General features: G+C 38.1%; 1 protein-coding gene across 1 annotated transcript in view; it reads left to right on the top strand.

Moving 5' to 3' along the window:
* Positions 1–27584, top strand: part of myo16 (myosin XVI) — a 105124-nt gene that overhangs the window by 5873 nt on the left and 71667 nt on the right. The window contains exons 2-4 of the mRNA XM_060876247.1: positions 6574–6834; positions 22670–22740; positions 24012–24155. Of these exons, the coding sequence (XP_060732230.1) occupies positions 6574–6834; positions 22670–22740; positions 24012–24155 (476 nt within the window). The remainder of the gene's footprint in view (positions 1–6573; positions 6835–22669; positions 22741–24011; positions 24156–27584) is intronic.

A 27584-nucleotide genomic window follows, 5' to 3' on the forward strand; every position in this document is an offset into this window, starting at 1 on the left:
AAGCTTAGAAAGTGTATGAATGACTCACTGCAGGTCTCACTATGTTTTTGATTTACAGTGAAAAGGTAAAATTGTTGAAGTTTAACGATCCCAGAGACAGACTAAAAAAAAAATACAGTGACAATTGAACAATTTATGATCATCATCTCACCTTATCACCAAAGGGAAACAGATTGACACTGTTGATATTGCTTCTGATGCATATCCACATATGTATGATCACATGATCAGAAGTGAATGTGTGGAATAGTGATAATCTCATATAAGATACATCTATTGTATATTATATACACCTTAATGTATGCAGGTGATCAGTATCTGAGAAAGGAACTAATTCGGGAAGGGGGAAAATACATTTCAGTGATGCGAAGATAAAATAAGATAGCCATGCCTTTGTCCAAGTTTGCTGCAAACGAAAAGACGGGTATGAAAGTTTTCATGTAGTATCTCATGTGAACAAAACAATGAAAGAAATTTCAGACTCTGAAAAGAATGCTACCAAAAATAAAGAAGCATATTTTAGTGTTAAATATTAAAATAACTTCAGCATCCAGTTCAGCACTGCATTGTGCCACTTATTGATCAAATAAGGAATGAAGTTCAAGATGACACACATTTACAAATGACCTGTTGTCCATTGTATGCTAAGTTCCATGGTTTGATCCTGAGCATGGATTACTGTCTATATGACTGTGGATCACACAGTTCATTGGATTTCCTCCCTTAAACATGCATCGAGATACTCTTGAGATAAATTGTGTGATTGTGTGTGTGTGTGTATATTTGCAAGTGCACAATAGATGATTTTGTGTAGACTTTAAACCCCATTATGTTCATTTGAGATTTCATCGCAATCATGATTGTTAAGGTTACTTGCTTTCTTACATTGTTAATATTTATGTTAGTTTCCGCTGATAAAAAGCTCACTGAATTTACTTTATATAAATCTGAACTTTGGATCCACATGAATGAACTGTGTAACTGAACCTGAGAACAGGACTATTTTTGTACATCTAACATGAATTGATCATGCATTCTCAAATCCCTGAATAAATCTGGACACTGAGCTAATGATCAAACTCAGATCGCTGGAGTTTAAGCAATTAAATCACATTTTGTTTACCAATTTTATTTCAGCTATATGAAGTATAGTTTCCTAAATCTGACTGAACATATATTTTGTATTATACAGTATATTTTATACATACATTTATACATTTATATATTTTTGAACATATATTTAATTCAGTGTGATTACTGTACATTCTATAATTATTGATAGTAGCTATTTTGGTTTGATTCTTTAACAAATGAAGCATTTTTCTGGTCGAGTTCTGATTCGTTGGAGAGATGTGGCAAAAATGAAATCGGTGAATGACTTAGGGGATTTTGCATATGCTCGTTTGTTGAATAAGGCCATTGTGCTGCGAAAACTTTCACTAAACCTGTATTTTCACTAAACCTGGTATGTTGTTTCTGTAATTTAAGCCATTTGGGTAGCCAGTGGGTAGTAAACAAAATTTGTTTGCGGGATCAACAGTCAAATGGCCGCCGTTAGGAGTTGGAAGTGAAAACATTATCTCTGTCTTCAAGAAAAACCTTCAGAGCAGATGTCTGTTACTAACATGCCAGTTTCAACACAAGTCTCAAGAGCAGCAGCTTTTGGTATCCAGATCTCATATTTCCATATTTCACTGATGGAATCAACTGTATCACTTCTATAGAAAGTTTGACTGTAAAAGAGACCAAAGGGGAAAGGAAAAGGATTTCTGTAACCAACTAAAACAGTAAATTAGATATTTACAGCATTTGGCAGACATCCTTATTCAGAGCAACTTACGTCTCATTTTAATCTCATTTTGTTCAACTGAGGGTTAAGGGTCTTGCTCAGGGCTCCAGCAGAGCAGCTTGGTGGAGATGGGATTTGAACTCGAAACCATCTGATCAGGAGAAATTTGACTGTGTCATTTTCACCAGAGATTAGGAAGAGTGTGATCATGCACTATATAGTGCAATAGCACAATATCAATTTTTTATTTTTGCCTGGTCTTATTTGCTTATTTACTCCGAACCTCTGTGAACTTCAGTTCACAAATCTTTTAGATTCTTCCCTCCAGACATTTTCATATTTAGTTTTTGGAAGTATTGTAAAGATCCCAGTGCACAACGTCTTCCTAGAATTGGGTCATAAGCCCATTTCAGCTGTGCCTAGTGTGTATTAACACACCATGCACAGCCTCTGATCACACCCAGCTGGTGTATCTATTTTATTTTTATTGTATACTGTATGGTTGGGGCACGGTGGCTTAGTAGTTAGCACGTTCGCCTCACACTTCCAGGGTCGGGGTTTGATTCCCGCCTTTGCCTTGTGTTTGTGGAGTTTGCATGTTCTCCCCGTGCCTCGGGGGTTTCCTCCGGGTACTCCGGTTTCCTCCCCCGGTCCAAAGACATGCATGGTAGGTTGATTGGCATCTCTGGAAAATTGTCCATAGTGTGTGAGTGAATGAGTGTGTGTTTGTGCCCTGCGATGGGTTGGCACTCCGTCCAGGGTGTATCCTGCCTTGATGCCCAATGACGCCTGAGATAGGCACAGGCTCCCCGTGACCCGAGGTAGTTCGGATAAGAGGTAGAAAATGAATGAATGTATACTGGTTTGATATTGCATTATCCTCACCTGTAACTAGAGACTAAGTTGGTTTCATTGTAACTTTGAGCCAGCATTAATGTATTCAATGCTAGAAATTTAAGCACTTCTGTACGTCGCTCTGGATAAGGGCGTCTGCCAAATGCTGTAAATGTAAACGTTTCACCTTTGTAAAGTTTTCACTTTTCCTTTGAAACTTCCAAATGCTGCAGGGAAGTAAACAGATTAGTGTGGCCTTTTCACAACTTGTGTTAACTTTGTTGTCTTTTAGGCAGCCGTTAAAACAGGTGGTTAGGGGTTGAAAGTAGACTCCCTGACATCTTTCACAAAGTGGTTTGAGCTCATAGCAATATCAATCTTCAAGCTTTGTCTGTCAACTAGTGGGTGATAAGCATCTCAGTTCAGCTTTCTGTCTCAGAGAAGGAAAGTCACACTGGCAGTGATCTGCAAAGCACGGCAATCGGGTGACCTTATCATGACGCGTGACCTTATCAAGATTGCCAGCTCCAGTGGCTGGAGGCAGTTACCCTGGGAAAGGTCTGGATGGATTTGTTATTGCTTGACGGATATTCTGGGCCGAACGGTATCTCAGGACCTGGTTTACTTTTGCAAGTATCTGTATGAGTGTTGTGGAGATTTGGAGTAATAACATGTGTTGCACTCATCAATCATCAGATATGAGAAATCGTCAAGTCAAGAATAAGCTTTTCTGCAGGTTGTATTACCATAATTGTCCAATAGCAAGGCCCAATAAACCTGTACGTCATGTTTGCCTAAATCCACCTTTTTGGTTTTCAGAAGCTTGATATAGAAAAGGACAATACTTACTGTAGATTGCATGCATTCATCACGTGCAAATGAAGACAGGAAACTGATATAATCTTTTCTACCATTTTTGAGAAGGTATAATCCTGTTGTAGCACTAGCATAACCAAGCCTCTTCTGGTAGTCTGACGACAGCAGTCGCGTGTACAGTACATGCTTTTTCAATGATTACTCCTTATGAGAGGAGTTCAAAAAGAAGCAAGGTGGTTGTGAAGATTCTTTGTTGTTAAAAATGTATTGTGTCCAGAACCAAATCAAACCTGATTTGTGCTTTAAAACCTGTGCTTTAGTTTACATCTTAAGCAACTTCCCACATTGCTAGATTTTTCCAAAGTGTGACAGAGACACAATATTTAGATTTCAGATACAATTAATAGGCTCAATAGTAATGTCTGCAACAACCTTTAAGAGATACGGATCTAAAACCGGATCTTTTGCAGACTTTTTGTGTTCACTGTCTTTCAAACCTTTTATAAACTTGAACAGCTGGAATTCTTTTGTCCTGGACACCCAGTTTTTACTGATGTGATGCACTAGTTGTACGAACGTTTGACTGGAAGCCTAATGTTCTAATACGTGTGTATCTAGTATTGTAAAAAAAATCTCATTTTTATGTCGAATATAGCACCAACGAGTGTACATTTGAAAAAATGTTGATATTTTTCCTGTTTTTATTTCTTCCTAATTGAAAAAACGTTGGCAGTATACTATATGTTCAGATCACTGTAGGTTAGAGCTCAGGTTTGACTGGTGCAGTTGACTGCTGGGTTAAATTGTCAGATTTTACTGTACCTCAGGACTCCAGGATTGGGGGCAGAAAACTGAGATGTAAAGTGTACCACCTGGTTCATCACGTTCAAAGACAAGCACGAGCCATATATCAGGACACTTGAGTAAAGGAGGTTTATGGCCGTGGAGAGGAGAAATTGGATTACTTAAAGGTCTCAATTTACTCCCAGTAATAAAGTGTTCTTCACACCATATTAGATCACATTGTCTGTTATAAGCACACCGAACAACACTCCACCGCTCGGACGTCTGCAGACTCTTTTCTCCGGTTCAAAGAGGTGTCCTGCTGCCAGTCTTTGTCACGGTGGATTTTTGGTAAGGTTATGGAAACATTCTAATTTAGGCTGAATGAAAATCTCATCTTCAGCATGACACATCTACAGAGCTCTCATCTCCCACTGCACAGCTATCATTAAAAAGGTGAATCAGCTGAGAATACAGAATAGCAGAGAAAGGAGTATGAATGTACACAGTAAAAGTACACAGCGTTACACAGCCAATAGTGTTACGAATTACATGCTGGAAGCAAGACGCTCAATCAGGGTAAGAGGGAGAGCAAAGGAAAGGAATGGCCTTGTGAGTAAAGGAGAGAGTTAGAGTCAAGAGAGACGTCTGATTTATCTACAAAGGCAGACTTTTGAAGCCACGGTTCCCTTGGCTTCCAGTGACCTGAATTATCCTAGTAATTACAAGTCTGCACACAACCATAGAGAAGAAAAGCGATGGCTGGAAGTTCAGAAAACTTACTCACAAAGCAAACTTTTTTATGCCTGGCCTCAGGATAGTTGATAGATGTACATATTGTGATGACTCAGTTGGTTCACGAAGGTCAAACAAACCTTCTCCAACCCATTATTTTCCTGCAGGTTTACACTCTTTCCAGTCATTTTGCCATGATATAGTCTGTTCATGTTGCTCTTTGTCTCTCTTTGTCTGGGTGAGGTGATGGGATTATAATGTACGACTTGGTGGATCAGCTCAATAGAAGAGGTGTGTAGGCAGGAAAGGAAATCTGAGCAGCCTTGCGATTGCTGCAAATGACTTGATAAGCAGTCGATACATCTCAGGAGATTCAAGCTTCAATTATTTATCAAGATAAATAATTTGATTGGAAATGGAGGTATTTATTTATATACATAGGCGTAAATGAACTTGTACGGAGTGTAACAGTGTTTACAATCCTTAAAGTCAACTCTCTTTTAAAGATATTTTAAGAAGCAGTCATTTTCAGGTTTTCAGGACACGTTCAGCAGTGTGTTTAATACACTGAGTCATGATATTAATCTCACACTGCTGCTGCTGGTGTGTGTGTGTGTGTGTGTGATGACAGTGGAAGAGTCTTTGCTTGAAGGATTAAACAGGAAAACAGCTTCATCAAAAAGAGATGTGGAGGAAACCACATGAACATGTAGGAAGAGTAAACACTTTCTCCATGTATTTCCCCTCTGTCCTGATACACTCAAGAACTCTTTCTCATTCTGTTCGATTCAATTCAGTTTTACTTCCATTGCTCCATTGTACACTGGGCATCGTAACAAGACAGAAATTCAGGCCCAGATTTAAATTTGATTTCTTTAGTCTAGATTAAAATTCCTTTGTCTTTCTATCCTTTTTTAATAATGTTTAGAAATGTAGTTTCCACTTGAGCTAGGTCTTAATATGACACTGTAATCTAGCAAGATGTTTGGCATAGAGGCTTGATTTCTTGCTTGGCTTAATACACACTTGATAAACAAAGAATAGCTTGCAGTGGCGGTATAACATATTTTGAGAAAATGACCTCTGCATCACAGCATCCATGTTGCAAATCACATGTCTTGCGAATCACAAACCCTGAAATCCAGCTCAGTGACTCACTGTGTTGGCGTAAACTGTGATACGTAAGGCAGCTATAGTAGGGTATTTGAAGAAAGCCTTTAAGTAGGCTAACCTACTTCATTAAAGAGCTATTGGAAGGAACAAAGCTGAGATCTACAGTTAAAAAACCATCATTCTTAACCCTTTTGGAACCTTACATTAGTAAGGCCATGTTAGTGACTTTTGCGATTCGTTTGTACTGTTATGATGATTTAAAGTGTGATTTACAGAGTATTTTTTAGACACTGGAATAAGACTATGAACTAATTATTGATTTTTGTGAAAGCATAAAAGACATAAATGTGTTTAAGAGGCAGCGGTGACACAAGACTTTGGTACTCTACAATAATGAGCTGCTTGCAATTTATTCTGTTTAAACAGTCTAAGATTGATCTGTTTTGCTGATTAAAACACCGATCCCTAATTAAAACATCTCCGTCTGTTTGTCCTGCTCCCAGGTTGTTTCCAGCTATGTAATGCCTTCAGGCAGAACATGGAGATAGACCAGTGCCTGTTGGAGTCATTACCTCTGGGACAGAGGCAGAGGCTGGTGCGCCGGATGCGCTGTGATCAGCTGCGTGCGTACTACGACCGTGAACAGACCCTGCAGAAACAGAGCACACACAAACCTCTCAGCAGCCAGCACAAGAAGCACTCCATTAGCTTCTCCTTGTCCGATATCCTTCAGGACGCCATCATACGCCACGACGATAAAGAGGGTGAGGTTTGAAGCAGTGTGTTCTGAAACTTGAAAATGATGTGTAATCTGTATAAAACATGATAAATATCAGACATACTGAAAGATACCTACAGTCTCTTGACTTTTTTTTTTTTTTTTGGCTTCTTGTTTATGAAGCATTTGGGACAAATCTGTTCTCATGTATTACAGTCCATTTTGCAAGTTCAAGCTCTAGTGTCTAATATCCTGCAGATATTATTATATTATTGTGTTTGTGTGTGGGTGTGTGCTAGCACAGACTCCTCGGCCTGTAGAAAAAAAGCTAAATTAATTTCTAGCAAGGCACAGAGACGCAGGCTCAGCCATTAGCCTCTGGGTATTAAGTCGTCCTTCACACAGATTATAGGCTAGTCAAAGCTAATATTCTGTGTGCGGCAAGCAGCAGAGGACAGCCGCACACCCTTCCTGAGCGATGGAGCAGGAAAATTACATTTAACCAACTCAGCTATTTCTGCCTGTGAGGTTGCAGGGTGGAGTCGAAGAGTTATTTTCAATCCTCTCGGGACATATACGGCTAAGACGGCTCTCGTTTTTTGACTTTAGGAGAACGAAACTCTGTAACAACCATCAAATGAGAAGCTTATTATGTAAAAAAAAAAACAAGCTTTATTTTCCTGTGGTACATTGAGCAAGTTAAAGGATTATTCGAAAAGCCTCACATAGCTAAGTCACCAACTGCAGGAACAACTGGCCACAGGCATGTGCTAATGAAGCCTGTGAATCATATTCAAGTCATCACAGGGTTATAACTTTTGAGTCCTCCTAATTATGTAAGCTCTTTAAGGGTTTAATCAGTAGCATGTTTTTATCATCGCCACCAAATTCCATTTGCTTGCCAGTAATTATTGACAGTGTTTTTAGGGTTTTTGCTGTGTTTTTGTGTTTTGGAAAGGAAATAGAAATCAGTGCAACATTTGTGATATTATCTTCAGGTACGCATGAATGAGAATTGTTCTGGACTACAGATGTGTTTCTATAAAATAATACATTTGTATTAATGACGTTTATATTAGCTGCAGCTACTGTAGCCTCTTAGCTTGTTAGGACAGCTTATTTTACCTTAGGACAATCAGAAAACAAGTTGTTATACAGATATTTGTGAGTTATTTGGGAATAATAATTATTCAAGAATTATTTCTAAGGGCTACCACCCCAAAGTGGATTATTTTTCATTACATCCTTATTTGTTCTGTTTTTTTTTATAGCGCAGCAATTGGCCAAAGGTTGCTGTTTTTAATTTATTAATGAACAAAACCTCACCTTTAAATGTTTATAGTTACGTTTAGGTGTTGTGGATTATTCATGGGATTATTCATGAGATTTGTTCCTGCTTTATAAACAATTAAACAATTTATAGCAGTTTTATATCTCTCTGATTTAATTTATTTAATAGGCTCTAATCTTTTTCTCTCTCTTTTGTAGTTAATAAGTTAATAAATCCCTGCAGCATGTCGTTATCTGTCACAGTACAGAACATTGCGCTTCTCATTGCTTCTCAGCTGTAAAACATGGCCACTATGGACTCACATTCCCAGCAGGCACCAGCACTTAATAACCAGACTTTTTGAATTTAACTGCCCCCTACTGCTATTGACCGCCGTTATTCACATTACTTATTATTGTGTGTTTTTTGTTGACTGTGAGGAATGTAATGTACATGCTCCATGTTTTCTGCTGTGACTTTACTGAGCCGTCTGATTATCACTGTCAATTCGCGTTTTTTTAATCTCTTCCCGTTTCTGATGGCTTTGGAATCTGCTTTGCCTGATTGCCTTGATTTCTGCATTTGACCTTGGATTCTTATAAAGGTTTGGCTTAGGGTTTGGACGTTTTATGTATTTTTGTGCTCTTCTCTTGTGTTTCCCGTTCCATTATTTTTGAATGTTCTTTATTTTGTGACAGTTCTTATGTCTTTTGCACTTTTGGTTTACTCAAGATGTATCCACTGCTGTTTAACACGTGTTCAGTGTGTTCAGTGACATTACCGACAAACTGTAAAGTTCAGAGAGCTCTGTCCTAAAGCTCTGTCTTCCCTTGGCAGAAAGCTTCCTGACATTTACAAAGTATAGCTCTCAGTCTCCTTACTTTAAATATTATGTACAGAAAGCTTTATTACATCAATGATGAGACATTTTCATTTTATTAGTAGACATGGATTATGTGGTGTGTCTCCCATACAACTCTCTGTGAATGAGCTGTTACTATAGAAACGATCTTGTATTAAATTCAGTATAACCCGCTGATTTGCACTGTTGCCAGATCCACAGTCGGAGCTGCTGAGTGAAGAAACCGATCATCACCTGATCCGATGACTTCTATTTTAGGTTTTCTTTGTTTCCAACTCTCCAGCTTTTTCTTTCATCCTGTCGTCTCCTTCTATCATTTACACTGCTAGTGGTTTACCCAGCTGTCAGGACAAATCTGTGTCACTTTTCCCAGCAGTCTTTGCAGGCCAGTGTGTAAATGCTTCCCATTGGATACCGCCCGGGTTCAGCTGGTCCACCACACCAGCTGGTGTTCCTGTTGGAAACAGGGCACCTTTGGCTGGGGATGAATGGAAACTTTAGCCCACCTACTAAACACTAATTACCAATCTGGCAGTGCCCAGTGCTTTTGTTCTGGACTGTAGACTCTCTCAGGCAGAGAGACATGCTTAGTGTCTTGTGTAAATGCCTTTTGACCAGCCACTGGCTCTGTTTATTGATTTCTTATGGCTCTATGCCACCCTTTAGGTTTCCGGCTTCCAAGTCAGTTGCTAAATAGATTCAGAAAGCATTAGTGTGAAATTGTGTCAAGACGATTTGTACATTTGTTAAAAATTAAGTAAGCAGGAGAAATAGGTGTCCAACCAATCGGTCATATTTTAATATAGATAATAAAAATCAAGCGGTTATCTGAATCAGGCAGATTTAAAGATTCTGTGTTCCAAGTTTTTCTTGGCTGGTGTCCTGTAATGAAGCACTCTTAGTGAGTGTGGAGTGATATTCCTGTACGTTTAAATTCTAATGCAGGCTCTGTTTGGGCTCGTCCTACCCTAATCAGGGAATAATCTGCAATGCTTTGGTCACTCATGTAGGCTATGAGTTTTAAAAGATTTCGGGAAAGGGATTGATATGTTTGTCTACTAGAGGATTTGTGGTGGTGTTTGATGTGGGTGATGCAGGCAATGGCAAATCCACAGTGTCTGGATAAAAGCCTAGCTGATATGTTTTGTTTCAGTGAGGGCTGCAGCTGGCTCCCCACACACACACACACACACACACACACACACACATACACACACACACAGATCAGGAGAGACAAGGCTGAGAAACAAAGGCACTCCTTTTGTTCTTGTCTATCGGTCAGATATTTCCATCACAATTCAATTTTATTTTAGGCAGAAATAAAGGAAAAGGCATCAATCAAACTTCAGATGATTGCTCTAGATGCCTTTTTTCAATTTTGTCTCTTTACTTGTCTATTGTATTTCAGCAGCTTGATTGATGAAAAACCTGGAATGAGGCTTTCAGAGGGAGTAAAAGAGTTACAATAGCAGACAAATTTCTTGTCCTGTGAAACGGACAAGCAAATCTTGTGTCTAGAATATTAGACGAATTTGTAGTTGTCTGGTAGACTAGCAAAATTTAATAACCAGAGTAAGAACAACAACTAACAACAACACCAGTAGTCTTCATTGGGTATGTATGTTTAATCGTAATGGACCTTTTTGTGTTGCGACTCAAGGGTAGTAATAAAAAGAGGACAATAAACGTATGCTTTTTCTGTGCTATACTATACTCTGTATTACTGTGATACTCTGATCGAGCTAAATATCCCACATTACATCAGCTACCACTTAGGCAGCTGCCAGGCAAATAAAACAATGGTTAGGACATTGGAGCAGTTATGTGTCTGGTGATCTAGCTAATGAATGCATGATTTGATCACTTTGTATTAATTAAAGATTAAAGAATGTGTAAATAGACTTCAGCGTTGTTCATTTTCTGCTTTAGATTAACATATTTTGCGTGTGCAGTTTTGTGCGGCTTATGAACAGGTTGTAGTAGATATTAAAATAAAATATATTTTCATTCTTAATGCTGTAACACATGGAGTTATGACACCTCAAAGCCACGTTATAACACCTCAAAGCATATTTTTCTCCTTTCCTCCGGGATATAACTTCAAAGCTCTCAGATGACTCAAGGTCCTGAATCTTAAGTACTGTACACAGATGTGTACTTTAGGATAAAATAATGTTTTACTCTCAGATAGTCCACATATCAGTCATTCAGCTGCTTTCTGGCAATCTATCCGGACTCGGGCTCTGTTTGAACCGCCGTTTCTCATCCTAAGCCGTTACGCTGTGCTGCATTTAGACTCATGCACTGGACAACCCAAAGCGGTGCAGTGAGACCAGCTTAGCTTTCACTGTGTTAATGAGTTGGATGTGGAATTGCAGACACCATGCTGCATGTGCAACTCTTTTTATCCCTCTCTCCCCCCTCAGTCTGTGTGTGTGATTGACTCTGTGTGCTGATTAAAACCTTGTCACTGCTTCTCCCTCGTCCATCAGGCAGAGATTAGAGGATAAGGCTTCCGTCTGGAGAAAATGCAGCATGTCTGGTGATGATTTCATCAGAACTCTTCGTCACAAAGGAGAAGGCCTTTATTACCAAATACACACTCACACTCAAGTCAGACTATACGCCCAAGATTGCTTATTTTTTTGGTCCCAAACTGTCTCTTCACTCTAACTTAGGACACTTCAGTATTCTTCGGTTTATTTGCCCTCTATATTATTTTGTCTATGACTGTTTGTTATTCCATATCACATATAGCACACACTCATATCTTTAACTTCAGCTGGGCAGTGAGAGAGTGTAGCCTGAGCATCTGCTACTCTCAGAATGCTGAAAATCAATCTCAGCTTTATTGTTTTGTGCACACTTCTCCACTGCTGGTGTAAAGTGTGTCTGCTACAGGTCTTGTGCTGTTATTGGGTTGGTATTGAATTTTTATGTCGTCTACCATTATAAATTTGATGATTTCCACAGATATGAATAGACTTGAATACTTTATTGAATATTAGTAGGGTTTCGATTTCAGCTCTTGCATAGAATAAAAAAAAAAGCTACCTTGATATAATAACAAGTCAGGGGATGGCACTAAAAGACCGTCACCATAAGATACTCTGTTAATCTGGTGTATAATAAAGAATTAGAAATTCCATCTTGTTGTGCTTAAGAAGTTTAATCATTTCTGTTTACTTTAAGGTTATTGTAGTTTTGAATGCAAGTAACTGTTTTGCCTAAAGAAATAATCGAAAGTTTAAAATCAACCATTTACTGCTTAGTTTTTAGAATTTTTTTTCCCAAACACCAGAACGCAACATTTCAGATCTGCAAAATCAATCAACTACCAGTTTAAAGTTTTATTTGAAAGCATACATTTCTATTACTTTAAAGGAAACAAAGTTATTAAACTGGTTCAAAGAATAATAATAATTTAGTCTATTAATTTCTCTGAAATTTTTTACTGAACTACAAAATTTATTATTTATACCTAGCTGAGGAAACAATATATATTCACAAAATATATACAATAAAATAATGTATTTTAATACCTTTAATACACTATTTGTGAATTTCAATTTGTGTAGTAAAACATTATGTGGCTTTGTTAAAGGATATTACATTGTTATATACAAAGGTGTTGGTTATATATGTAGATATTGTTGTACAACCAATTACTTTGGCGCCTGAGGTAACTGCTGCCTGAGAAATTAGCTAAATTAGCCAGATAAGCTACATTAATGCTAGTCTTTGATGCCTGTGTTACAGTGAATAAAGTGTGCTAAAGGAATTCAGGCTCCAATTTCATAGGTGCTTTTGATACTCAAGTAAATAAAAAAATCACAGAATGACAATTTAAAACGTATACTCGAGTAGTTTTTTGTTGGTAGCTTTAATTATTACTTCAGTTAACACTTTCCCAGTAAGGTGTATTTGACTTACAGTAAGTGTGTATGTTATATATACTATAATGAATGCTTTTTGAATTCCAGTCATGGTTGCTTTTTCTTGGACACACACCACACATTTATGTGATAAGCATGTTTCTTCATTTCAGAATGAAAGTGAAAAAACAATTGTACGGCTCAATCACTAACAAAACGCTTAGTAATTAATACATTCACAGACAACTTAAATAGTGGGGGGTGTACATAAAAGAAGGTACATGACAGTCAGATATTCCTAGAATCTATATGAATAATATAATATGAATATGAACATATGAAGTATATATTATGAATATCCACTAAAACTGGGTCTGTTCAAGGTCCGACAGCACCAAGTGGAGACACACCACACATTTCTACACATTGCTCAGAAATAACAAGAAAAAAACAAGAAAGTACGGTGCGTGACATTTTGAAAAATACCACAAATTTGGTAAAATCTTTTTCAAATGTTTAAAGCTCAGGTGTCAAATCTGTAAAGAGATTCCAACCTATTGAAAGAAATGTTTGCATTTAATTGCTTGTATAAATAATTATATTATAATATTGATTTTCTGATTGTTATCTCACATGCCATTAGTGGTTAGTCTGTGGCATGGCTTCAGGTTTCCTTCATGAGTCCAAAGACATGTTGTAGGCTGACTGGCATGTCTAAATTGTCTGTAATTTGTGAAAGGATGAGTGTGCACTGTGATGGATTGGCATCCTGTCCTGCATGTCCCCTGTCTTGTGCCACAATTCCCCTGGGTTAAACTCCAGGCTTCCCAAAACCCAGTGTAGGATAAGATTTATAGAAAATTTATGTAAGATAGATAGATGGACTTTTTAACCATTTGCTAATGTTTTCTCTTGATCTATGACCTTCAGCACTGCATTTGACTTCAAGTTTTATCATTTCACCATTGGTATGAGAAAACCATTTCCCAGCATCATGTCTGCTATGTTACTATGGCATCTATCTCCGTTAAAAGCTCTAAATGATCCCGTAGCAGCTAAGCCTTTTCACAATAATTAAAGAAGATTACATATTACTGTCTGCACAAGGCAGAGAAGCTAAAAGATTACAAACATCAGGCATGGCCATGGCATTGATTGTTTCCAGCTGGTGTCTTGTAATTAGCATTGCTTTCAGTGACAGAGCGCATTGCATCAGATTACGTCCATATCATAAGACAGTGAAGCTATTTACAGTGTTGTAAAAGGACAGAACATACCACTATTTTGACAATGTTTATATTTTAGGCTGTAAAATAGCACAGAAGAGAGAAACTAGCATGCATCACTTCTGGAATTGCTGGAAATGGTCAAGTGCAGCAGAGAACATATACAATTTAGTTTTGGCCAAACAATCATATGAGTATCCAAGCTAACTGATATCTGTAAGTTATCAAAAGCAATTTGTTTGAAATTTGCACATTAGCATAATTATTGCTAAGTTCATTGATTGATTTAGAATTTTGCATTGCACCAAATTTGACCATGGATTGATCACATTTTATGGCTTCAAAAACGTGCACTATTTTAAGCCTTATTATAGTGTAAATAGTGCGAGTAGTGAGTTCACGTTGAAAAGAAAAAGAAGTAGTGCACTTCAAGTACCCAGGTGAGGGTGGAAGAGGGGAGGGACTACTAGATTCTGAATGACAAAACATTTCTAGATGCCTGACGTTACTGTGGTGAACAACAGCTTAATCTTATAAATGTCTTTTAAATTAGCCAATGTTGTTTTTTTTTTTTTTAATTTTTCAACATTTTAAAAGTTCACTGTATTCTGCTAAAGCTAGTGGCAACACATGTTGGAAGCCATTTTGCCATTGACATGGACCTGGCATCCCAGATACTTCTGGTTAGTACAAAAAAAAATAGTGTTCCATCTAAGATGATACTACCTCTAGAGTATGTAGTGCATAGTGTAAGTGCATAGTGTGCAGTAAATAATTTGGGCCTGGGAAGTGGTAACGACACGGTTAAAGTTGTTGGGCTACTGCTTAGAAGGTTATGGGTTTGAATCCCAGCACTAACACACTGCCTCTGCCTGGCCCTTGAGCAAGGCCATTAACCCTCAACTGCTCAGCTATGTAAAGGAGTAAGTCTGGATACATGTGTCTGCCAATGTAAGTCAGCTAACAAATGTTTAAAAGAACTGTTATACTGAAAATATACATCTTTGCCCCTGCTGTGTTTTTTTTCTTCTAATTTTAGTGTAGGCACTTTAATTCAGTTGAAGATGCCTCACAGTCGATGCTACTGATATGCCACAAAACTCTTACTCAAAAGTCAAACTCGTATTCAGTTGCAGCAGTTTCTAAGTAACAGTAAATTACCAGTTGGACTGTTACTGTATTAGAGCTGATATTATAGATCAATGAAGTTACACTAATGATAGTACTAGACTTAGTAAACTATTAACATTGCCATTATACACGAAACCTGTAATGAGCAACACCACCTTTTAATACTAATTTGGACAGAAGGACTAAATGATTAGTAGTGGTAGTATTTCATGTCCAGTGTGAGGACTAGTGATGTGCCTGAGTAGAACTATAATGGCTTTAGAGTGTGCTTTTCTCGAGGCTGGGGATAAGAGGAGAGAATGGGATTGGAATCAGTCCTTCAGGGATGTGGGAGCACTCCAGTAATATCTGCTATATATGTTGTTCTGCCTGGCTGATTTCATTTCAAATCCAAACCTGAACTTATTCCTAGTATTCAGTCTTGTTTCTAGAGAAAAAACTATGTGTTGCTTTGCCTCCAAAGACAATTTTGAAAACGTGAAGCACCCGTGCTTGACTGAAAATCTAGGTGGTATACAAACAGGATGTGAATATATGAAAATAACAGTTTCCACTTTGGCAAGATTCGTTTGGGTTTTGCATTAGAGGCAACATATTTTATTGTGATGATTTCATGAAAATGATGCTGATACAAATGACAAGGAGGAAATGATGGTGAGCAATCAGAGCTGAAGGAGAGAAAGAGACAGCTCTCGAGTGAAGTAGCAGATGTGTACATGTAAAAAGACAGTTTTATGAAAATGATGGAATGATGTGATGGACGACAAAGATAAACTCAGGGAGAATAAGGATAGAAAATGGCTTTCTATACACAGGACTCTATCACTCTCACACTTATTAGTCTCTATCCTTCTTGTTCTTTCTGCTTAATAGAATAAGAATAAATAGAATAAGAGCCCCCAGAGACAGTGTTGGCTTTTGTGTAGTGCATTACCTAATGAGTACTTACATATTTGGATTTAAGCATGGATACCTTTTTTAAATCTAACAGTGATGGATAATATCTGTAACGTCCCACGCTGCAACACGCTTAGCTAAAGTGCCTTATGAAACTGACATACAAATGCTGATTCTGGTTTTTGGTTGCACAATAAAGAGATATTTGCACAGAACATGAAGCTGAAAGGAAACAATGTACCTGCATTTGGGTCATTGTTAGATCACCAGACTTTTATTTGTCTGACACAAGATCCTTTCTATTGCTTAAACTACTTCCATTACCAGAGCTGTGCTAAGCGATAAGTTTAAAATTTCTTTTTTGTGCAATGAGTCACCTATATGCAGCTTCCAGCGAGGAATAGAAAGGAAAGAAGGTGTCATGGTTTTGGTTTGAACATCCTCTTCACCACTCTGAGGGAGATCAGGCTTCATAGGAGACACTGGAAATGTGTATTGGTCCAAAACCTTCTCCCTCTCACCCACTCCCCTCTCCCTGCCCATCCTTTCCCCCAGAGCAATCCAATTTAATTCAAGCAGGTTCTGCTCAGCTAAGCTTGTTGCACATGCAGCTCACATTCTCTACCTCACCTCTCTTAGCTCCTATTTTTTCTCTTCAGTACATCACCTTTCGCTCACAGATTGTTTTTTTCTTATTCACTTTTTGTATTTCTTTATTCATCTTCTTCTTCTCCTCCTCTTCACCCCATCATTTGCTTTTTGCCCTTTCCCCTAGCTCTCATGCTCAACCATAATGCCTGGTTTCCATGGAAACGCCACATAGGAGTCCAGCAGCTGGGGTGCCGTTATCCAGTTACGAAGTGCACGTCTTTCCCACTGTTGCATGCGGCAGCCATCGGAATGAAATCTGGTTAATAACAGTAAGCACTGAGGAAGAACAGCATACCTTCAGCAGCCAAAAACGGATGTCTTTTGTGACACGTTGCTCATTTCATGCCTTTTCCTTACTGCATTTATATGTTCATAAGTTTAATAAATGTACTAATTTTTAACTCATCATATATCTTACATATATGCATATACATCCATACATCTATCCATCAATCCATTTTCTGTACTGCTAATCCTACACAGGGTCACTGGGATGGGGTGCCAGTCTGTCACAGGACACAATCCCACACACACCCATTCACATGTTATGAATAATTTAGAGATGCCAGTTAGCCTACAACACATGACTCTAGACTCGGGGAGATATTGCTGAAGGTGTGGAGGCAGAAATCATATCCGTGTTTTATTGTATGTTACAAAGAAATAGTTGGGGTGTTTTATATCAGCATATGAAAAAAGGGAGTCGGATTCAGGTTCCCAAACCTACAGTGCTGGTGGTATGTATGGAATGGGTAAATAGAGATCAAGTAACAAAAGACAAATAAACACAATGAAGGTGTTTGTTTGTTTGTTTGTTTTCTTTGTTAAGCACAAGATGTCTGGGAATTAATTCATCCTGTTAAGGTCCCATGCGCTGGAAAGCGGTATGGTTCTGTCCACTGCACTCTGACCCTGAAGATCCAAGTAGATGCTGGTCTCTAAGGTGAACAGACTCTGGCATGTCTGAAATGGGATATTGTATCCATACAATACTGTTGTAAGCAATGAAGGACACACGGAGGAAAGGAACATCATTTGGTTTGCGTCTTCTTGACCTCTATTTAGTCGCAGTCAGCAGTGAGAGTTAAATGTAGTCTGTGGTATCCCCTATGGTGCCCTGTACTTAACTTGGCAAACAGATGTACTTCACACAGATTATTTAGCGCTAGGTAATGTACCCTGCTCGCCATCCCTCTCTCTCCTCTCTCTCTCTCTCTCTCTCTCTCTCTCTCTCTCTCCACTGTCAGCATAAAATCTGCCCTTCTTTGACTATGGATGTGCTTATTTTCCAGTTTTATGCTCAGGTGGATCTAATGTTTCTCTTAAGGGAGCTTGCTCTAGATCTAATATTGATCAGTTATAGTAAGCTAGATGAGGGAGTAAAACCTCTGGATGCAATGAGTTAAAACAGGTGTTGTGGACATTTCTTAATCCATGCCTAATGACTTCTGAACGTACAGTATGACTAGCTCCTGGCAAGGTTATAAACCTTTTTACCTAAAGTGTCTGGCCTGGTGTCTGCGAACGCTCTCAACTCCTGTTCATGTGAGAAAAGGGACCTCCTCAGGCCCTGAGAAATTAATTAAGCAGCCTGCTTTGCTAATGATTGCAGATTGGCCTGACTGATGAATAGGGTAGAAGGCATGCTAGACTGCTGTCTGAACTCTGAAATGAACAGTGCTGATTGTGCTGGAGTGAATTGAGTCTCTGTATGAAGCACAGCAAGTGATTCAGGTTAGTGTTTAACAAATTGAAAGTGGAATGTAGACATTTGCTGTAATCTCTGAAAATGAACACAAAACGGGACACGGTGGCACGGCTTGATTTTTTTATTGCCGTTGGTCAGCATTTCATACACCATACAGTATTAATGAAATCAATCAATCAAACTCGTTATTGATTAAAGTGCTACACAATGACGAGAGGGACCAAATAAGGAAGTACATGGAATACAGGAATAAAAACACACTCACAAAAGGTCAATGGCAAGTTAAAATCCACTGAAAATAATTGCGTGATGATGACTCCGCTCTAATGGATATCGGGAAAATGTTCCAGAGCTTGTGGCCTACTATAGCCAAAGCTCTATCAATCTGGAACTGGGGAAAGAAAGCAATCCAAGATCCCTAGATCTAAACGATCTGGATGGATCGTGTGGGCTCAGCATGTCAAAGGGATACAAAAGTGCTTGTTTATTTGTATGGTACTTTTTAACAATAGACATTGTCATAAAGTAACTTGAAAGAAATGGCAAGGAAAATTTCCCTGAGATATGAGAAGGAGAACCAGAAAAGAACCAGATTTAGGAGGGAATTATACCTGTACACAGCATTATACAGTTGAGGCAAACAAGTGAGATTAAGAAAAAAATAATAGATTTTAAATCAATTCTAGTCACAGATGTGCATTTTCTAAGCATTGATTCAATCATTTGACCCAAACAAAATAACTTTTTGCATTAACAGTAACACTATATATGCAAACCATACCTATATATTCAATCATACTCACAAGTAGTTGTTTGAATAACAAAGGTACGGGAAATTTAAGCCAAGCGTATTTGTGTCCTGTCCAGCTATGTGGAAAGCACAATAGGCGATTAAATGCACATCGGTTTGGGGAAATGTATCATTACCTTTAGTGCGGAAACTCCCATAAGGCTGTACTACTGAAGCACGGTGGCAGAGGAGATGCATAACCAGGCTGATCATGCTATAATTACTACAGCCATTACCCCTCACTTGCTATTAAGGTTTTTCCGGCTTGATGAGGTCTTTTCCAACCAAATTGGCAGATGGTGCAGATGTTACTGGCTTTAAATGCAGATTTTACTATGGATTATAATTATATTGGAAGCAGACACCACAGGGTGTTATGGTGGTATGCACGAATATGTAGTCCAATATAAGTTCCTTTAAAATTATCCATATAATATTCCTGTAGGTACTATATATCATTAGGCTTTTTTTTATTATTATTATTCCTGTCCCTACTGCGTCTCTTTCCAAATTTGTGATTTTAGGTTTTTTTTTGAAGAATTATATTTGAACTGGTGAAATTCCAAAATTTCAAGAACAGATTCTTGCTTTATTGCAATTTGCGATGATGTTATTGGATGCATATTGGCCCAAATCTTGTCTTGAAAAATTGTAAAAAATAAAAAATAAATAAAAATCTCGGAATATTTGAGAGCCTGCGATGGGTTGGCACTCCGTCCAGGGTGTATCCTGCCTTGATGCCCGATGACGCCTGAGATAGGCACAGGCTCCCCGTGACCCGAGGTAGTTCGGATAAGCGGTAGAAGATGAATGAATGAATGAATGAATATTTGAGAGGTTGCTTGATTTTGCGTCAATTTCTGCAATCGCAAAACAATCATGAAATCCTAGATGAAACGATATATGATTATTATTATAATATACTATTTACAGATCAGTTTCAGTTGAAATTTGCTTGTCAAATTGTGTTTGTATTTGTATAGTTTAACTGTAGACATTGTCATGATCAGCTTGATACATATGGCAAAGAAAAACTTCCTGAGATGACATGAGGAAGAAATCTTAAGAAGAACCAGACTCAGGAGAGAACCCACAGAGCATTATAGTGTACAGTTGAGGAAAACCTTAATAAGTGTGTTCAAAGAATATGCAATATGAGCATAAAGGGAATAGGAGTCCTGGGAAGACACTGAACACCACTAAATAGACCCTGATTGCATTGACGTATCCGACAGTGTACTCTCTTACAGGATACATTCATTCTCATTTCCTCTGCAGTGTCTTCATATATTTTTATTTTCTTGTATTGTCAGCTCAGCATATTATCCTTTGGGAATCCATTTCCTGTTGGAGATCACTGAGCCCATCCTTCCTAAAGCTTTTCTCATTTATTACAGCACCATATTGGAAAAGAAACAACATAGCGACTAGTTTTAGGGGACAAGGGATATGGATTTAGAGGATTAGAACGTTTCCACACTGTCCTGTTTAATGGGGTGTGTACTGTATGATTGTGGTCAAATGTCATCTTTTCCCCAACGAGTTCTGAAAATAAGAGGTTAGACTTAAGCTCAGGGTAAATGTACTGTGGCTGATGCAGACTTGTGCACTAGCTGTCACTCCGTCTTCATAGCACATATAAGTGCAAGGATAGTTAGGTTTTATTGCGAAGGATTCCCTTTCTCTTCAGCGACCTCACCGTTTCTGATGATGGTGCTGCTCTGTAAGATGCATAGATCACCTGTTTTATTGTCCACTGAAGAAGTTTAACACAACACCACAGTAGAAAAATATGCTCTGCAGGATCCGAAAACCCCTTGGATGTCATTGTGTCTGAATTCTAGAAAACCAGCAAATTTCTACTCTGACAAAGTGTCTGCATTTGTTCCAGCATAGCTCATGCTGGTTAAAGAGCCAGTCAAATGCTGTCAAAAAAAACCCCCATCTAATCCATCAACAGATTTCTGGAACCTTGATAGCTGAGTTTTTTTTTATCAACAGACTTATTACTTTACATATACTGTAAGTGTGATATGTGCTGAAGAGAGATATTTAATTTTCGGAAAGCCTTTAGTTTTAGAAACACATTAGTAAGTCATTAACATTTAGGTTAATCACACACCAGTCCAACCTCCATTACATGAATGAGTGTGAGTATGTCTAATGTAACAGATGTGATATTATCCATTCTGAATAACATTGCTTTAGTTGTACAACCTCTACAGAGCCTTAAAAATGCTCTGACATGAAGAAACTAGCCAGATTCGATAGATAGATAGCTAGCTAGATAGATAGATAATATTGTGAATCGTATATTTAAAACATATATTTTAAATCGTTTACACATTCTAAAAAATATATAAATATATTTGTCGTCTTTTACTACAGCGATTGTAACGGTTATCACTTGAAAAGTATTTGATGTTTGCTCTTGTCTGATTGTTGTTTTAGCAATCAGATAATAATTATGCATAATTATTTAGGCATTTATAATAATTCACGCAGAATAATAAATGCATCAATGTATTTAGGTAGTCTTTTTGCTACAATGATAGTTATTGCTTAAAAAGCGTTTGATGCTAGCTCTTCTACGATTGCTGTTTTAGCTTGTCTCTCATATTAGCCCAGTGTCAAAGAAATCATTTCATAAATCATTGTTATTCTTAATGAGGGGATTCACACCACAAAGGCTTGTGACAGCGTTACTGTCGTCATCTTATCAGTGCAGGTCGGTACCACATTTTCTTCCTTTTGTCATCGTTGATTATTTCAACATCTTATCATCATCTCATGCTGATTACCACAAGACATGCTTTACTGTCTAACTGAGGCTAAATACAGCGATGCTAAAATGGCACTGGATTCTGGCCTGTGTGTGTAGAGAGAGAGAGAGATTGTAAGAGACTGTTTAGCATGGAGTTGTACTAAGCATCCACACTTCTGCAGTATATCAACACACTCTCCGAGGACTTTTAATGCAAGCAGTGTACACTGCATGGCCAAATGTTTGAGGAGAGCCTTGACCTCAACCTCACTAAACACTCTTGGGATGTTCTGGAGTGCCTACTGCACTCCAGGTCTCCTCACACATAATCAGTGCCTAACTGCCCTAACGCTCTTGTGGTTGAATGAACAAATCCCCAAACCACACTCCAAAATCAAGTGGAAAGCCTTCCCAGAAGAGTAGCGCTTATTAAAGCAGTGAAGGGAGAATAAATCTAAAAACACATATGAGTGTCAGGATGAGATGGTCAGGTGTGCACAAACATTTGACCACAGAGGATCATTATGCTGTATCTGTTTAGTTTGAGAGACAACAGACAGTGTGAGAAATGTTCATTTATCTAAAAAAATAATAAGAGAGTCAAGTGTATAGGCAGGCCATATCATGTATATCTACTGTCGTCTTGGGTGCTATTAATGTATGCTGTGTGTGTGTGTGTGTGTGTGTGTGTATGTATCTTGTTACAGTTCTGAAGCTACTGAAAGAGGGAGCTGACCTGAACACAGTTCTCTCATCAGGAGGTTCGCTGCTCCATCTGGTATGAACACACTCCAACATCATGTTCCCTCTGGAGAGGTCTTCCACCATCTTTCTTTCGAACAGCCGTCCTCCCAGAAAAACAATTCTTACACAACTCCTCTATCTGTCTCTATTTTTCTCTTTCTCTGTCTGTGAGCATTGCCTCATTCTGAAAGCTTTTGAAATCTGATTTCTTTTGTCTATTGTATTATGTCTAATGATTTTTTATTTTTTTTGTTTATTGCTGACACCATTTGTTACACATGAACAAAAATATAAAGTCACAGCATGGGCTCAGCTTCTTGGCCACTGAGTGAACAGTTAGAGATTAAGAGCCTTGGTCAGGTTCCAGTTAGTAGCTCTGATACTCTTGTGGATGCAAACTTGCTGCTATCAGCTTCTGTTTGTCCTGAAACTGCTGATGGGTTTGAACATGCAAGTGCAACATTTAAACATCTTTATTTATACGATAATACTCACAAAATCTTGATTATATGAGAAACCTTGAAAGCTAGAAAGACATTGGAGCATTGGTTAACCCTTTTTCCTAATACACTCGTGTCCCAGTCCAATCCACTTAACGGACATTTTCAATCCATTCAGGTCTGACATAAATGCTTTTAGTGTCCCTCCGTTTTAATATTCTTACCCAGAATTTCAATGGTTCGAGATAACGGCTTAAAATTTTAGCTGAACAACCACGAAGATGGATTTAATATCGCCATTTCCTTTGAACGTGTGAACATTTGTATTAAAAACTATTTGAATATATTTCTCCTAGTATGTTAGGTAAAAACAGAAATAATTAGGACAAAAATACAAATTCCTAAGACCCAGAGTGTCTTACTTTCATTTAAGTCGTTACCAAACAATAGGGGGTGTTGAACATGACAAATAAATTTAATTCTAAACATGAGCACCCCAAAACCCTTTTGTCGTCTGGTAAAAAAAGACGTTTTTTTTAAGAAGCAATCCTGATACAAGACTTGTGAAATAACAATGAACAATCAGGTCTAACAGACGCCAGCAGTGTGTTCATTATAGCACACCAGTGAGTCATCATGAGGCACCAATGGACCTTTCTAGTAAATTGCATTTTTATTTTCAGAATGATTTTATTTTTCATTTAATTATTAATTACCTGCTGAATGGAGTTGAATTTGCCTGCTTTTAGTGAGAACTGTAGCCATTATTAGGTATGATTAGTATTTCTCTGTAGCACTATTAGGATTTTTGTGGCTGCCTGCTCATATGTTTGAGATTCCTATAATGGCTCTCTACTTTTTGCAGTGTGCTCGCCATGACAATGTGTTTGCGGCAGAGATTCTGATAGAACGAGGCCTGAATGTCAATCTTCAGGATGAAGACCTCTGGACTGCGCTGCATGTGGCCTGTGCCTGCGACCACAGTGATATGACGCTGCTGCTGCTTTTGGTGAGGGTTAACACACACACACACACACACACACATTGTTAAGCATACTGTTATTCAGAATTTTATACCCTAGCGATTTATTTCCTCCTTAGTATGTACTTTTACTAATCAATGGAATCACTATTAGGACAAAATAGAGACAGAACTAACGAATAAATTACAGCACAGGAACAATCCTGGGGTGGTGTGTGCTGTATTCAAACTGAAATATCTTGTCCTGAAAGCAACTGAAAGCATCTTATTCCTCTTACATCACAGCTATATGCAAACGAATAACATTGTTAATGACGTTATAACAGCTTACATCATAACAGCTATAAAACAGTCATTTCCAAGACAGCACCCTTTTTCTCTGTTTTGTTAATAAGACCAAAATGGAACTTGTCATGTTAAACCACAAAGCATAAAATCCTGAACACCTACATGTACAATATAATTCCTAATACCTACCGAATACTGTACATGTGTGAATACTGTACATTATAAATCAAGAACAATAAGAATTAAGACGAACGCATTACCCTAAACCTGCAATTTGTGTTAGAGCCCATAGAGCCCTGGAAAATTAATCAGCACCTTCTGAGAAATTATCATTCAGTAATTTCAGAGTGCTTTGCGATGATTTGATTTATAACATGCTTATGCAAATAAATACAGTTGTGTAAAAGAATCAGCTTGTGGACTATATGCATGTGTACCATGTGTATGTTTGCTGTATTCCTCTGGTCATATTCTCTGTCACACCATGTTACAGAAGATTAAAGCGGATTATGTAGCGATGGGGTGCAAGTGAAAATAAGGCATGAGAAATGAGAAACTTGACTGACCGCCTATGACTCAAACTTTTCTCACCTCAATATCATGTATGTTTTGAGACACACTGTCAGTGAACTTGTTAGATATGTACATGCATGTCTGTGTAAATAATGTAAGAGGTGGAAATAGTGTAACGCTTCACTTTTGCCCTTTAAGCTGGTGCTGGAGCTAAACAGAGAGGGATTGACCTGCTGTGGTGTTGGTTTTGGGGGAGTGTGTGGAGACATTAGGGAGAATACTGCTAACCCTGGACACACACACACTCACACACACACACACTCTCTCTCTCAAGGACGTAACGGACATGTCAGAATGAACATGTCTGATCTTCTCAGATGGAGGTTGAGTTCAGACATGTTCAGATGCGGATATGGATTTTCCCACCATTAAATACTTAAATCACATACATCTGTGATCCATGTGAAATGAGTCACTTTAAGACAATTAGATTGTATTCCACAATTATTTGATCTTGTATTTTATATCAAACCCCAAGCTTAAAATTGAGATGAGAATAAAAATCCTGGTGTTTTAAACCAGACACGTCACCAATGCGCTATTTTACTATGCAGAGTTTAAACTCCTAGATTTAATACTATAGATCTATACTATATACTACTATTACTATTACTATTACAACCACCAGTCATCACTACTACTACAGGGATGTGGTAGCCTGGTGGTTAAGGTGTTGGGCTACCAATTGTAAGGTTGTGAGTTCGATTCCTACGTCCACCAAGCTGCCACTGCTGGGCCCCTGAGCAAGGCCCTTAACCATCAATTGCTCAGTTGTTTAAAAATGAGATAAAATGTAAGTTGCTCTGGATAAGGGTGTCTGCTAAATAATTTAAATGTAAAATAATAATAATAATAATAATAATAATAATAATAATAATAATAATAATAATAATAATAATAACTGACATCTCCTCTTAAGCAGGTATGTGTCAGAGAAGAAACTCTGTGGTATAATCTGTGGTGCAGTTAATGTGAACCACCAACATAAAACGAATTCAAGAAGTCCTTCTCTCACATTAGCATGCAGGTGTTGTAGTCTTGCAAAATCAGGTGCATGTATTATAGGAGTGTTGCTTTGCCCGAAACAGTGACTGCTGATTCTTTTTTAAATCTTTCTCCAAAATCACTGACTGTATCTTGAAGCCGTCGTTCTGTGCCACTCTAGATCACTAAAAACGCTTCTTTGACAAAAATAAACTCTATACCAAAGGTCCTCTACTGACAGACTGGATGAGGACCCAGCAAAGTATTTTAGGGAACTGAACTGAAAAACTACTGCAGGGCAATGTCGGGAAAAAAAGGGGCTGCAGTTCAACAACTACGGTTCTGCGGCTGCTTCTAAACACAAACCAACATGACTTCTGGAACTGATTGATATATACGATCTAATGACATGCTTTTAAGTCAATTATTCATCTGAAGGCAGCACACAGGTCTAGAGACTAGCTACAAGCTAGAGACATAAGATCAGAAAGCATAGTTTTCCTGTTTGCTTAAGGTCCGATTCGTAATGAAAGTGCTTGTAGAAAATAAATGTTAAAACATGAACAGACAGAGATGTGTGCGTTTATTCTCTATCTAACTGAACACCTTTGTAGCTCATCTGAGTGCAGCATGCACCACAACAAATCTTAAGAGAACGTTTTGAATCTTAAGAAAGGGCATGCACTAATCATTAGTGATCATGAATTATAAAGAAGGATTGTTATGAAACTGGACCTTTATCCATTATAGATGAATACCACTGGTTTGTACTATTTCAGGTATAATACCTGACAAACCAAACTGCAAGAAGAATCAGTTGAAAATTTATTTCTCAGATACTTATGGAGAAATTGTCCTCCACATGGTGTAGGTGTGTGAGATTGTCGATTAGCTCTAATATGGCACTGCATCCAGATGTAGCCTGTTTGCTCTGGGCTCTGATAGGCAGTGGGAGTGAGTGTGTGTGTGTGTGTGTGTGTGTGTGTGTGTGGGTGTAAGTAATTGTGTTGTTGATGTTTGATGTTTAATGTAACCGTCATGCTGCTGGAGGTTTGCTTTGCTAGGATGAAGCACAGAAGCAGGTGGTGAGGCAGGACCCAAACATGCAAATCCACAGCTTTTGGTGTTGTATTTAAGCAGCTGGTTCAGTTTTAAATATGTCTAGTTAGAGACTGAGTATGTAAAATATTACAGTTGACCTCTCATTTCTCACATGCAGAAACATCTGAGAGAGAGAGAGAGAGAGAGAGAGAGAGAGAGAGAGAGAGAGAGAGAGAGCTTGGGCAAAAAAATAATTTCTAGGCAAATATTCTCTTCATTATGTTTGTTAGATCTTTCTTTCAGCCGTGTTTCCTGCGCCCTTCTCCTTCTCCATCTTTCTACTGTACAGCGGTGTTCAGTAAGGTGTATAATGTAAGAGTTCAAGGAAGAAAACTGTCAGAACTGTGGAACTGCATTATTCATGTAAGTTCTGTCAGAGCAATGTTTACTCATCGTGTTCTTGACGTCATTGCCTTGATAACGTAGGGATGGGATTTTTCTCTAATATAACAAATATTTTCTCATGTAGAACAACTATGGAAAGTGTGTGTGTGTGTGTAATGCAATTTT

The sequence above is a fragment of the Tachysurus vachellii genome, chromosome 8 (genome assembly GCF_030014155.1).
Source record: "Tachysurus vachellii isolate PV-2020 chromosome 8, HZAU_Pvac_v1, whole genome shotgun sequence".
Taxonomy (NCBI): Eukaryota; Metazoa; Chordata; class Actinopteri; order Siluriformes; family Bagridae; genus Tachysurus; species Tachysurus vachellii.